This window comes from Cebus imitator, unplaced genomic scaffold (genome assembly GCF_001604975.1).
Source record: "Cebus imitator isolate Cc_AM_T3 unplaced genomic scaffold, Cebus_imitator-1.0 Scaffold218, whole genome shotgun sequence".
Classification (NCBI taxonomy): domain Eukaryota; kingdom Metazoa; phylum Chordata; class Mammalia; order Primates; family Cebidae; genus Cebus; species Cebus imitator.
The window spans coordinates 2,284,595-2,299,611 of NW_016107533.1; the positions used below are offsets into that span (position 1 = coordinate 2,284,595).

Genomic DNA, 15,017 nt, shown 5'->3' on the forward strand with positions numbered 1-15,017 from the left:
CTCTGGTCTGATTCAGAGGCTTTTTAGATTAAAAAACATCATTCAAGAGAATGTGTTCAGTCCTTGCTGGTCTGATCTATATGTTAAATGACTAGACTTAAGAATAAAGACAAGGTTGATATGCATGCTGCTACCTACCCAAAATGACTTTTTCTTCTCCCTCTACTCATTTTGCTGATGCAAATTACTATTCCCTTGTAACTGGTAGCTCTTATCAGCAACACAGAAATATAAGGCTTTCTGACCTAAAAGTCAAGCAACTGCCCAATACAACTTTGGTAGTCAGAGGCAACCAGTTTATTAAATGGACTTAATTCAATAAAGGGCACATCAAATGTTAAAATTATTTAGTCCAGATTCAGTAAAAGCTCCAATTTCATATATAATTTAAAGGAGTGGGGAAGATTTTTTAATCATAATAATTTATTTGACCCAATATATCCAAAATATTATTTTAATATGTGATCAATATATAATTGTTTATGAAGTATATCTTTTGGTACTAAATTTTGGCAATTCTGTCTATGTTTTAAGTTTTCAGCATATGTCAGTTCAGAGCAGCCTATTCCATGCGCTCAGTAGCCCCACGTGGCCAGTGGCCGCCACACTTAGTGCAGCTGTGAGGGCTCTGACTCCCTTGAGCTAAGGAAGGTGAAGGGCCTGAAACACTCTTTTCTGCCAGAAGTGAGGGAACAGCCTCTGCCTCCCAACATCTTTCCTCAGGCCCAAGGGTAAGAGATTTTGCCCCTAGAAAGCAGGGGCTGCAAGAAGAAAGTGTCCACAGGTACCACTGCTGCCCACCTGATGCCCATCTTCCATCCAGAGATCAGACAGTAAACAAAGGATAATAAGGGCCTTCTAAAAGGAAACTCAGTGTCTTCAGATCTGTATACAGCCTTGACCTCCAAAGTGTAGATATGGAGGAAATACATTAAAGGCGAAATTCTTACCTTGCTATTTGCTATTTGGCCTTGGCCCCAATGGTCAGGCCGTGGCTGTTTCCTCCTGTGGTGTGGAGGACTATGTAATTTAAGCACCAATCACACGCAAACATCTGCATGCATTTCTGTATAACTCACCACTATCTTACAAGAGATCCAACTTTAAGTAAGGAGCAATAAAATCTGCACCTGTAGGGTGCCTTCTATTTGCAGGTAACTAGTAATCAACCTATCATTGAATCCTGCCATCCCATTCACACTGGGTATATATTAGTTAGCTATTGTGTAACAAACCATGCAAGACTTATTAGCTCAAGGTGGAGCTGCTCAGCCATTTGGCCAGGGCTCAGCTGGGACATTCTTCTGGGCTCAGGTGGGTTCTTCCAGGCATATGTGGCCAGCTGCTGGTTGACTAGGCAGCTCTGGTTCTGGGTGTCGGTTGGCTGTCAACTGGAGCACTTTGCTCTCTTCCCCATGGTATCTCATCCTCCAGCAGGCTAACATGAGCTTGCGGTCATGGAGATGGGAGGGTTTGCCAGTAATGGGACATTTCAGGAAATTTTGACTTTCCTGAAAATCCTTAGGGGAGTATTTTTCCTTTCAGCTCCAGCACCCTCTCTCTCACTGGGTCCTGATTCTGGGATCCTTTTCTCACCTCCAGGTGGGCAGGAGACTTGGATCCCGTCCCCAGAGAAAATGGAGGCCTCAGGTCTTCCATGGAGGAGGGCCGGATTTTTATATTTACTTGTCTGCATTCTAATTTTGAATTCTCCCTTATATGCATAATTCAAAAGGGATTCAAGAATTTATTCTATAACTCTTAGACCACTCAGGCAAATAAAATTTCTACAAATGTATTAGCAAGAGAAGGTTCATGAACAGATTTATTTAATGAGAACTGTTGCTGATCTGTGGAATTCCATCCTTAACTCCAAAGAGTGGTGTGTTTGTGGGTGGAGTGGAGGAGTGGGTGGGTTGTAGTGGGGTGTTACCTTCTAACCTTTAGCCTAGTAAGGGAGGCCTCAAGGGAGCTACTTGGAGAATTTGAAATATGGCCCCTGAAATTGAGAGACACAGAGGGCTAGTGTCTGACCCAGTAGAGAGAACTACAGTGAACTGTGGCGTCAGGGGCTGACTTTCTTGGGTATAATCAAGAAGGGCTGATTCCTTTGATTGTAGAACTAGTAGAATGGAGCTACATTGGGATTGGCTGGTGTTCCCAAAGTTGTTAGTGCAGGATATGTATCATCATTCCTACAGAGGGGATTTAGACTATTTGAAGAAAGGGAAAGAACTGGCTTGGAGTTTTCTTAGACCTCTCCTCCAATTTAAGTGAGTTTCTAGAAGAAGGTCACAAGACCTCAGAAGGAAAAGGCATAATTAAGTGTACCTCAGTATGCTCTAGGACTTGTGGAGGAGATAGGTGATTACCTGTTAGAGGCCCAAGTCCCTGAAAGTTTATGTCTTTCCACAGTCAGACTTTTTTATTGATGCTCTTTCAATTGTAAAAGCCATGAGCTGTATAAAGGTCCGAAGGAGGTAATTTTCCTTAGTACTACCCATTCATTTGGTAGTCAGAGCCAAGGGCACAAAGCTCTAGCCACTCCACAAGTCAGTCAATATTGCAAACCATATATAGTAGTATACTTAATCAACACATAAATATTATAGGCTAAAGATTCCAAACCAAAATAACATTTAACAACAACAGAAGGGTTAGGAAAATGGGGTTAATGAACCAGTCTAAGGAGAGCAACATGGACAGAGTGTCCTGGGCTGATCAGGACGGATATCAACACTTTGCAAGGAAGAGTTTTTGATTTGAGCAGGGCCTTTGGTGGCAGATGCTGGATGCTGATCATGAGTGACAGCAAGACAGTGTTTGTTAAGATGGCTATCTCGAGCTGGTGAAGTTCTACTCTTTTTATAGCCTCAGAGTCCTCTGGTGATGGCTGAAAGTAAAGATTGTGCCTGGTTATGTCCTTATCTGGTTGGGTGGAGTCTCTATTGATTAGGTGAACATTTGGTCCCTTTTGGCATGATCCCTTTTGAAATGTAAATGGAGTCTTTTTCTAAGATGTAGTTATTTATGTCAAGGGTGCTCTATACAACCTGCAATAGAGCTATCAACCTGAAAGTGATATCTCTACCCACTTTAAGGAAACTATGACAGAAGTCCCCAGGGATATGAATTATTAAGGGAGAAAGAGTGAAATTCAAACATTTGCAGGTCTAGAGGGCTTAAAGCCAGCTTATGATGGTACCAGTTCAAATTAAAACTGTATTCTCCCCTGTTCTCTTCTTCCCTTATTCTGCCTGGGCAGGAAGGACCATCCCACTTTTTCTCTACAGCAGGCTGCTAGCCGGAAGTAGATTCTAGATAGAAGATAACTCAACAACACATACTAAAGTAGAAAAAGACGATGGTGTTCATTCTCACAGAGTTGTATCTTGAGTACATTACAAGCCATGCTTAAATCAGTGGTGAAACAAGCACCCAGACTCCCCGTGGACTCAGGTTAAGCCATCCCAGGAATTTCCTCCTTCGCTTCACTTCGGGCCTATGGCAGTGTGTTTTGTTGGCTGATGCATACACATTTACCTACAAAGCTATCATAGATATTCACAGGCAAGCATACATCTAAATAGAAAGGCTATAACATCATGTGATAAGTTCGTGTCCAGCCAACCAATTATCCCAGCTAGGCACCAGTGCCAGTAAATTAGAGTCGTTCAGGTAGCTAGTCAATTTTTATGCAGAGTCAGCCATTCTTGCAACCTGGTGAGGAGTTCTGCTAATTACACATATTCCACCTACACAAGGGTCTTGGATCTCCAGGGCCACCTAGCCCACCTGTTGTGGAGTTCCTTTGCTTTTCTAGTCTATCAGCTTAGGCTGAGTCAAAATTCCTAAAAGGTTGCCCTGCTATGATCCCACACCCTGCTCTGCCCGCCTCCCACATCTCTGCCAGCGCGGGCAGTTTGATGACGTCACTGCGTTCGGACGCGCCCCGCCCCTGAGCAGTCCTCGCTGCCCCGCACCGCCCAGCTCGCCGCCAGGGGACGCCAGTGGGTAGAGTGTCTCCTTGGCAACCACTTGCTCCTCCCCCTTCGCCCCTTTAACCTTTAGGGTGCGCGAGTGCAGAGTCACTAACGCTGCCTCCCCTTTCCCCCTCCCTGACCCTACCCCTGGCGTTCAGTTCGGTCTGGACCGGAAGCGAAGATGGCGGCTGCTGGCGCGGCCTCGGCAGAGCTGGTGATCGGCTGGTGTATTTTCGGCCTCTTACTACTGGTAGGGGAGGCGCTTGGAGTTTTCCCAATGTTTGCACTGGCGGAGGGAGGAAGGGGCCGGCCCTACAGTTGGCCTCTCCGGGCTCCGGAGACCCTCTTCGCTCCGCCCGCTTTTAGCTTGGACTGTGGAAGGCTCCTCAGTGTTGGCGGCTAGGGCTGGCGGCTGGGGCAGGAGGGTGCTGATTTCCGGACGCTTTTGCTTTCTTTTCACTGATGACGTCTAAGGTTTCAGGGTCCTTTTTGGAAGCTCTTGCCCTCATCCCTGACTTGGGCAATGGGGCCGGTGGGGTTTGGGGGCGAAAGAGACTCTCGGGGTTGAGAAGCATGTGGTGGCCTTTCGTCCCCTGTAAAACAGTGGCATAAGGTGTGGGGCGGCAGCGCTGGATCTTTGCAAGTTAAGTAAGCGCTGGCGTTGTTTACTTGTCGACTTCTCTGTATGTTTTTCCCCAATGTTCCCTACGCTTGGGGCCAGTGAGTCTCCAACCTTCTGTGTCCATTGTGTGATTCTGCCTTGATGACGTGAGTTGCTCGTTCTGACTTCCAGGTGTCACATTCTCTTCCAATCTTTTTTTGGTGGGAGTAGATGCCTGTGGAGGGCAGAGCTGTAGCCCTTTTTATCACCAGTATCGGTGTATATACTACTACCTATCTGACCTCAGGTGTTTTCTTTTCCAATGGTCTTATTTCTGTACATGTAGTGAGCAAAATGTAGACTGAAATGGCCCAAAGTGGCCTGGCTATTACTTCTCTATTAATATTAAAACCCTTTGGTTTATTTTATTTGGGAGTTCGATTTATTTCCTTTCATAACCTCTCTACCTTCTCAAATCTTCTCTTTTCTCGTCCTCCGAGCCTGTTGTTACTTTGTGTTCCAATGTATTTTGACCTTTTTGCATTGCAAAACAAAACAAAACCTCCAGTTCTGGAAATCAGGCTTGTTTGGTTTTACTTTAATTGTCAGATTCCAGTAGGTGTCTGGTACCTACGTAGTATGTTCTAGTAAATTTTTGCAGTAGAGACAAAAAAAAAAAAAAAAGAAGAAGAAAGGAAAAAAGGATGGTGTGTGAAAATTTAAGAAATGGATTCTCTTGTTACTGCCATCACTGTCACAGATTAAAAACACTGCCTTTACCTTGGCTTTTCCAGTCTATCTAATTCCGTTTGTTTAGAAGAAAATAAATAAGCATATAATGTGTCAAAGTTAAGGGAGACTATCTTGGCAGCTATTAATTAATAAACATTGAAGGTACAGAAGTGGTTGTGTGGTGTGAATTGTAAGAGGATGTAAATGAAACAAAAAATGGCTTTAAAGAGGGTCTGGAGATAGGTAGGAAAACTGAAATTCTTGAAACATGTATTTTATGTACTGAAATCCAAAGTATGACTGTAAATAAAATAGAACTTAAGAGAAAAGACAAAAATATTGGAAGACAATGAGAGATGTGTTAGCGTTTGGACCAACGAAAAAAAGGAAGCCATTTAAGTTGGCAGTATTACAGCAAGAACTATTAAAATCAGAAGGTAATTAGGAGTTTGACACTTGCATGTTGGCGTAGAAAAAAGCATTAGGAAGAAGGATTCTTGTTTAAATTTCTGCAAATCTCTTTAAATCCTGGTTTATTAGAAGAAAGACTGGTTTCTTACGTTGGCTTCTACGTTCAGTCTTTTGGGGTATGTTATTTTAGTCGAAGTGTGAAGAAAATACAACTGCAGTGATAGGTAGTCAGCAACAGAGGAGTATTTTTCAGGTAATTGTGGTGGATGTTCTTTGATACTACACCAAAGCTTTGATACTACACCAAAGCTCAACAGGTGGAATCTTCTTAAAGGTCAGTGGCAAGATGGAACTTGAAACCCTATCAATGAGCTTTTCATTCATTGTCACATTAAAATAATCCATTAGCCCATCTTGCACTCTGAATGGATCTTTTACCCGTCGTGCATCGTTTTATAACATGAAGCTTTGGTCATTTAGAAAATATTGTTTACTGGGTTATGCACATCTTTTAAATATGGATACATTTCATTACACAATTTCAAAATATCATATTTCATTTCTGATCTTGTCAGAAATGTCTCTGAAAATTCTGAGTATTGAAGGGTTGTCAAGCTCATAGTGGTGGATAGAAGTCTTTCAAAGTCCAATTTTCATTTGGAAGTTTGACTCTTATCAATGGTATCAAATACTGTCAGTTTGTCTTTAAGTGATAAGCTCCCTTTGTTCATTTGACAAAATCTGCCAAATAGCGAAGTCTGAATAACCATAGTTCGGCAGTTGTTCTTTCAAATAAAAATGATGTTGCTTGAAGACTGGTTGGTTTGGCTTTTAATTCTAAACTTTTCCAGGAGATGGCTGTCACATCTTGCTATGCAGCAGAAATACTTTATGTATGCCTGCTTCATATTTTACCTCACAAACTATTAAAAAGAGTCAAGGATTGAAGTTCAGTAAAATTAATTTATACTTCTTTGTGAAGCATAGTCTTAATTTGTACTTTTTTGAGCTTGTGGTGAATAATACAATGACTCCTGGTGCAGTGTGGTGCCACTGTCTTGATTCCTGCTAACGCACCAGTAGCTTTACCTACCATGGCTATGAACCATGAGTACAAATGTCAGCACAGTGAAAAAGGCAAATAGCATCTTAGTAATTATTATGGGAAGAGTTTTCAACTTCTGAATATCCAGAAAGGATTCTGGGGACTACCAGGGCCCAGGGATTTCACACTTGGAGAACTTTGGCCAATCATCTATTAAAGAATCAGGACATGGGCAGGGTGTGGTGACTCACACCTGTAATCCCAGCACTTTGGGAGGCTGAGGCAGGTGGATCAGTTGAGCTCAGGAGTTCAAGACCAGCCTGGGCAACATGGCAAAACCCTGTCTCTACTAAAAATACAAAGAATTAGCCAGGCGTGGTGGCAAATGCCTTTGGTCCCAGCTACTCGAAGGCTGAGGTGAGAGGATTGCTTGAGCCCGGGAGGCGGTTCCCAAAAGTGGTTGCAGCGAGCTCTCATGGTGCAACTGCATTGCAGCCTGGGCAACAGAAACCCTGTCTCAAAAAAAGAAAAAGAATCAGGACATGAATGTTGCCTACTTTTGTGATCTTGGGCAAAAAAAATGGACTTCAGTTTCTTCACACATAAGAAATTGTTAGATTTGGTCCCTCATGCCTGTAATCTAACTGTCTGTCTTTACTGTATCAAGTCTAAACTATTCTATCTAGTTCCAGTGTCCTCTGTAATTTGACCCACACCACCTTTAAATTGTGTTTGTCATTACAATAGGAGACTCTTCATTTTTGTAAAGTGAATTTATTCTTGTTCCTTAAAATGTGGGCATCACCTGGGAACTTGTTAGAAATACCAAATATATGACCCCATGCCTACTACATTCCTAATCAGAATCTGCAGTTTAACAAGATCCCAGACAGTATATCATCTATTCTGATTAGTTTAATAAAGATTCATCTCTACTCATTTCTTCTTCTGCTGCAGTGGCTCTCAACCTTGGCCTTTCATGAGAACCACCTGGGGAGTTTTTAAAATCTCAGTGTTAAGACCAATTATTTTGAATCTCTTGGGAGAAGCTGAGGGGAGTATTTAAAACTTTTCCTTATAATTGTTAACAAAGTTATGTATTTGTTTCTTTCATCAAATGCTCTAATAGCAACTACCACTATTCGTTAAGCAGTTACTGTGGCCAGCCACTGTGCTAAACTATTTATATCTCATTTCATTTTTATAATCTGTTATGAAAGAAGTATTCTTTTAGATGAAAATACTTGGTTTTATTTTACCAGTAATGATTGACAATATAAACAAAAAGCTCTTGAAGGTTATCAGTTTTAAAACCATTGTAAAGGGATTCTGAGAGCAAAAAGTTTGGGAGACTCAGGCTTAACTCTTCCTCCTGGTTGCCCTTTCCCAGCTTGTCTGACTGATATTGGCAAAATCCTTTGTTTGTAGTAATACTTACAAAATGCAGGTTTTCTTTCATTCTTGAAATCCAATAAAAAATTTATTGGAACACTTTGTGTCAAGTACTACTAAGGATAGAAAGAAAGGCTCAGTTTCCAAAGACTTCAAAATAAATTGGGGGAATGTTAAAAATATTTATGAATTCCTTTAAAAACAAGCCCATTTAAATTTAATGTAAAGTAACATTTTATGAAAAATAACTGTTTCCCAAAAATCAAGAATTTGAGCCTAGATTTTGTTTGTTCTAAAGTCTTAACTCCCTTCTCAATTTTTTTCCTGCTATTCTGTCACCAGTTGAAAGGCCAGCAGTATGAAGGAATGACAAGCAGCAGCTTGGATGGGTTTTAAATGCACTGTGCCAAATGACACTAGCCAGACTGAAAAGACAACATACTGTATGAAGGCATTATGACATTCTGGAAAAGGCAGAAACTATATGGACAGAGAATATATAGCAGTTGTCAGGGTGATACTGGAGGGCTGAGGGAGATCTCCAAATATAGGTGGGATCTCAACCCCAGAGGAAGTAAAAAAAATAGTTAAAGTATGGAGATTTATTAAAGGGAAAAGTACCACTCAAGAAAGGTAAGTGTGGGCATCCTTAAGAGAGAGACACACACAATGGGGTTTGGAGTTTCTACCTTTATGGGTTTCTTTAATCAAGGGATATAATCATGAAAATTCCTGGAAAAAGATAGAGGTTTCTTGAAATTGTGGTGCCACCCATTTTTACATCAAATATGAGTGGTCTTGGAACTACCATAGTGCTGGTAGGTGTGTGATTGAGCACGTTAATGAGCATATAACGAGGTCCTAGGTGAAACCTGGGTCAGATCCATTGTCATGTTAGGTCCAGTGGGTCTCAACCAGCTTGGTCCACATCCTGGTTTTTCAGGGTCTTATTAGCCCATAGTCTCTAGTCATGTAAAACTGCTGCCTGGAATTTTTTTAACCCTTGTAACCATCCTGCATTATTCCTGTCTTAAGGGCTGGAGTCAGAGAGAGGGATTAACTAAAAAGGGACAAAGGAATTTTCTGAGATAATGGAATTGTTCTTGTGTCTTGCTTGTGGTAGAATAATTTGGAAGCTGCAAAACTAGTTTGGTAGTTTTATTAGTTTCAGTTAGGCCTCTAAACTATAGGATGCTCAGAAAGAAAATAACAGATGAATCTGTTGAAAAGTGAAAGGACAAAACAAGGCTTTTAAAAGTACAGAGCTCTTACAGTGGTTCTCAAGATAGGCTCAAATTGAAATCCTCAGGCATTTAAAGTACTGATGCCAGGAGGCGCCTTATTCTCCTCCATTGATAGAATTGATTGGGGAATGTAGGGAAGGTATAAGGGTACTTAAAAGTTACCCAGGTGATTCTGACTCACTGTGGAGGCTGAAATAACTTAGTCTCTGTCTGCAACTCCCTGTAATTGAGTAGAATAGAAGTTCTCAAACTATAGCCCTGGACCAGCAGCAACCTTACCTGGGAAAGCTGTTACAAATACAGATTTTCTAGCTCCACTCCAGACTTCTTGAATCTGAAATTCAGAGGATGGGGCCTAACAATCTATGCTGTAACAGTTGCTGCAAGTGATTCCAAAGCCTCCTAAAGTTAGAGAGTCATTAAGTCATTTACTCTGTGATAGTCACTAGAATGGCATTGGTAAGTATTAAGAGTAACTGGTTGACTAGAGATGTCACCCTCTACCTCTGAGTGAACTTTTTTCACTGGCAAGCTTTTCGCTGTGCACATGTATCCATTTTCAGCGTTGACTTTTCTTTGTTTAATGCTCTCTAAAATTTAAATTATAATATGATAATTGCATGGTGATTACTGGCAGTTAATCTTTAGCCGAATGCTGTTCTTGAACTGTCAGAACAGAAGTTAGTTTTCATCTAAGTTATATTCTGTAATGCTTCAGTAATAAGGCTAGGATAGAACAACTTCTACTCATATCTCCTTTAGGTTGGAAAAATCTACAGGGAAAAAAATATATTCAAAGCTAGTTGTAACTATGATGTGTGAAACCATTAATGGCTGCACTGTGTTTGGTGAGGAAATATGTAAGTGAGCACTCTTACTAATAGTATTGTGTGTGTATACCTATGTGATATACTGCATTCATGAAATAGGCTTTGAAGATTATACATCTTGGACAAGTTTTAAGGGATAGTGGGCTTTCCTTACACAATTAAAATAACCTTTATTTCACATAAGGTTTCCTGCTAGAAACTTTCAAACACATACAAAAATCAGATAAATACATCGGGTAGTAACAAACATCTCTTTTTGTTCTATTTCAGGCTATTTTGGCATTCTGCTGGATATATGTTCGTAAATATCAAAGTCAACGGGAAAGTGAAGTTGTCTCCACCATAACAGCAATTTTTTCTTTAGCAATTGCACTTATCACATCAGCACTTCTCCCAGTGGATATATTTTTGGTTTCTTACATGAAAAATCAAAATGGTACATTTAAGGTAAATATAATCTTACTTTGCAGATTCTTTTTTCCTTTTATATTTCTGGCACACTTAGCAGTACAATATAAATTGTGTTTTATTTTTGTATCTGGGAATGAATGAAAATGGAAATACAGCTTAGGGGCTGAGAATGTGACATCTAACCTGATAGACTAGAAGCAGGCTTTTAATTGACGTAAGGACTATTATATTAATTCAGCAACCCTGCAGGTGCTTTAAGTAATCATAATAGATTATACCGAATACTAGCTCAGTCGGGAGACCCCCACCTACGTGGTGCTGAAGGTAATGAGAGGCAGACACCCAGATAGAACAGCAAAGTAGATCTATCCAGGGGGCCAGCAGCCTATCGAGCTGAGAGCCTCAGGGGCTAACAGCCTTCCAGGCTGAAGGCCCAAGCAGATTCTGCTTCATGTATTTATTCTCTCTTAAACAGGTGATTCTTATTAATAAATAGGCTTTCTGTATTTACTCATAACTCAAAAATATACCAAGTAGGCAGCTATTACCCACCTACCACTAATTACAAACTAAAAGGTATTCTTCACAAGGGAACCACCGGGGCACGATAAACTTAATGTTTCTCTATAAGGTTATATATTTTTGGCTGCTTGTAACTCCCTTGAAGTTTATTTGATTTGCATTAATGCAATAAATAAATAATTTAGAAGGGCTTTGTTAGTGGCAGATCAGGATCCTAATCTCTGTTTCATATTGAGTACTTTTGAGTCAGTATGGTACAGTGAATTAGGGTGGGAATTATAAGACCTGAGTTGTAGTCTTGACCCTTAACTGCTAGCTGTATACCATTAGCCAAACCACTTAACTTTTCTGGACTTGAGGGTCCTATTTTAAAAATGAAGGGTACGGACTAAAGGTTTCTGAGTTTCCTTTAAATTATGCTAATTACTCTAAGTTTCTTACTAGCACAAGGTTCTATGACTCAGAAACTGTCTCTTTGTTGTTATACCCCAATATTTAGCTTTAGTACTTACATATTTGAATGAAATAATGTTTCAGTTATCTTAATAATGTGTGATTACAAAATAACTTCCTGAATTGGGCTAAACTGGGTAAATAATTTGTTTTTATTTTATATATTATTTTTTAAGCTTTTATTTTATATTACATGTATACTGTATAAAAAATTGTATTCAGATGAAGGTTACTCTGTTGCCTAGGCTGGAGTGCAGTGATGTGATCTTGGCTCACTGCAACCTCTGCCTCCTGGGTTTGAGTGATTCTCATTCCCCAGCCTCCCAAGTAGTTAGGATTACAGACATGCAGCCACCACACTTGGCTAATTATTTTTGTACCTTTAGTAGAGATGGGGTTTCGCCATGTTTGCCAGGCTGGTCTTGTTCTCCTGACCTCAAGTGATCCACCCACCCGGCCTCCCATAGTGCTGGGATTGCAGGCATGAGCCACCATGCCCGGTCTAAATAAGACAAATAATTTTAAAATATTTTTGTAGTTAGATTTAAATGGTTGCTGTGAAAATTAGGTATATTCTGATTGCTGTGAAAACTACATTTTTTTTCTGTACACCATTTATTTAGCAAGTGTTAATTGAGCAATTAGTGTGTACCAAACACTATAATGTTATACAGATAGTAACTAACATCTGTTGAATATTTGCTATGTATCAGACTCTATTTTAAGTGATTTATATTTAGTAACTTCCTTCTCTCAGACAATCCTGTGAGGTAAGTAGTATTACCTATGTTTTTTGTGGGTGAAAAAGTCAAGGTTCAGAGAGGTTAAGTAACATAGCCTGTAAGTGCTGAAGCTGGGATTTGAAGCCCTGCAGTCTGATTCCAGAGGGCTTTGTTCATCAGGTTTCTTGGGAAGATGGCTTCTAAACACGTATGAGGTATTTTCAGGTAGCTCAGTAAGTAGGATATCTACCATTTGGGTTGAAATATTACTTCTAGAGAAAATGACTAATTTTAGTGGTATGGGGTTTTCTCTGCTTTTCATTATTGGGCAAGAAGAAATACAGTTTAATAATGTTAGACATAGATAATTGAATGGTTGATTGTAACATTATGAGGTCATTTTCTCTGAGAAATAAGTGTTATTTTAGAATTAAATTCTGTAAAAATGTTTAATTTCTGTGCCTTATTATATATAGCTATGTTTCTTGGATAAGAGATTTTGACATTTTCAGAATGTTTGAATATTTTTATTTTAAAATAGTGTAGTGTAATTACAAATGTACAGAACATAATTATAAATTTCTAGTATATTTTTCTCTCTGAAAGCTGTTAAGGTTAAATAGATAAGGATATATATGTATTTACGTGTATTTTACTGTATAGAAGTCATATAATTATCCCTGGTATAATTGTTGTTTAGGAGATTTTTGTTTTTTTTAGTTTAGAACTTAGGGTGTTTATTTAGATTTTGTGGGAAAATGTTTCATCTTTAAATTTCTGAAGTATTTTCATGAAATTATGAACTTTCTGTTAGATTAAGTGTTGTTTTGGGCCCATGCTTAAATTAGTGGTCACTCCCTGGGAAATAGCTTTGTTTTGCTTCTTTGTTTTTGATGTTTAAATCTATGAGATTGCATTTTACTTTTTTGCGTAAGATTTTAAGAATCCATTCACTAAAGAAGCAAAAATATTGTTAAAAATTTGGGTGCTTGTTTTAATACACGTGCCTTAAAAGAAAACAAATAGTTAACGCACTTTATATTTGACACCAATATTTAGAAGGGGAAAATATCTGTTAAAGTTTTTCCCTCCACTTTTTAAAACTTTGTTTCATTGTTAGGATGTTAGTTATTCAGCAATTGTTGGTTCTCTTTTGTTGTTTTTTTGCGACGGAGTTTCGCTCTTGTTGCCCAGGCTGGAGTACAATGACGTGACCTTGGCTCACTGTAACCTCTCTGCCTCCTGGGTGCAAGCGATTCTCTTGCCTCAGCCTCCTGAGTATCTTGAATTACAGATGCACACCACCATGCTTGGCTAATTTTTTTGGATTTTTAGTAGAGGTAGGGTTTTACCATGTTGACCAGACTGGTCTCAAACTCCTGACCTCAGGTGATCCACCCACCTTGGCCTCCCAAAATGCTGGGATTATAGATGTGAGTCACTGTGCCTGGCCTTTTCCTACTTTTCAATTTAGTCTCAACTAAAGACAAAGTTGTCTCTAATTCTGTTTGCTTTTAGCTTAGATAATGTATCAATTTTTTCTTGGTAGTTTTTTTGATACCTTGCAGCATTCTGGGTGTTTGTATTTACCCTTCAGATTTTATGGGGCATGGTGAGGATTAGTTAAATTCATGAGTTTTTATTTGAAACTGACTATTTGCTGACTCTCAAAAGTAGAACTGAAAAAAAATTTTTTTAAACATTTTCCTGATAAACTCTAGACAGTAGTTTTTCCTAAAGTTCTTGCTGAATTCTCTTCAGGTACCTAGTGAAAGATAAGTTTAAGTATTTAAGAATTGTTCAAACTTCATGCTACGATCATAAATTTAGTCATGTTAGAGTAAAAAGGATGCCACTATGGCTTTAATCTATGCCAACCTTATTTGCAAGGATAAATGTACAAGTTGACATTGTTTTCCATGACGAATGATATTGTATCTTAATATTTATAATGTACATTTTAAATGTACATTATATTATTACATTATATTAAACATACATTTAAATTCCTAAATGAATATATGCATTCTCTTATTTTCTCCACTTCCACCTCAAATATTTTGAAGCCTCTTTCTAATCATGGACTTGGCTTGCAAGGAATAATTATTTGGAAATTCCATGTATAAATGATTGCTAACATTTTGCTTAAGAACAGAAGGTGGGTGCGCAGGCTTTTCTGTGAGCAGGCAGTCAACGCTAGTTTCTGTATTTTTGTTTTAGGTATGCTTCTGACTTTCTCTGCCTTCTTATGGCAGGGATATGTTATAATGCCCAAGTTTTTTCTCTTGACCGTTCTTTCAACATATGGCATTATTAATAATTTTAGCTAATTTAGTTGTTTCTAGCTGTTTTCTAAAATAATTAACTTTTTAGATAACAAAAAAGTACCTTTAAAAGCACAGCTGGAAATGCTGTCTTTAATATATTGTCTTTGATAGTTGGCCAAATAACACTGGATGGTGATATACATGAAGTATACTGGTCCAATGGGGGGAAAAAACGAAATTGACACTAATCTGAATACAAATTATTTCATTTATACAACCTGTAAAAATAAAAACAATTAGTTAATATTAAGATATATCATGAAAACATTTAGTGTTTTGGTATTTGTTCATATCTTACTCTTGTCCCTAACTATGAATCTCTTTACAGCCTGTTATTATTAGAT

General features: G+C 38.9%; 1 protein-coding gene across 5 annotated transcripts in view; it reads left to right on the forward strand.

The window, feature by feature from the left end:
- Window positions 1-3,913: 3,913 nt before the first annotated feature.
- Window positions 3,914-15,017, forward strand: part of LMBRD1 (LMBR1 domain containing 1) — a 122,304-nt gene continuing 111,200 nt past the window's right edge. For 3 of the 5 annotated variants that reach the window (XM_017549433.2, XM_037746042.1, XM_017549432.1), the window contains exons 1-2: window positions 3,914-4,233; window positions 10,509-10,685. In XM_017549433.2, the coding sequence (XP_017404922.1) occupies window positions 10,672-10,685 (14 nt within the window). In that variant the 5' untranslated portion in view covers window positions 3,914-4,233; window positions 10,509-10,671. Of the gene's footprint in view, window positions 4,234-4,273; window positions 4,632-10,508; window positions 10,686-15,017 lie in introns of those variants that run through there. The other 2 variants (XM_037746043.1, XM_037746044.1) reach the window with 2 other exon arrangements.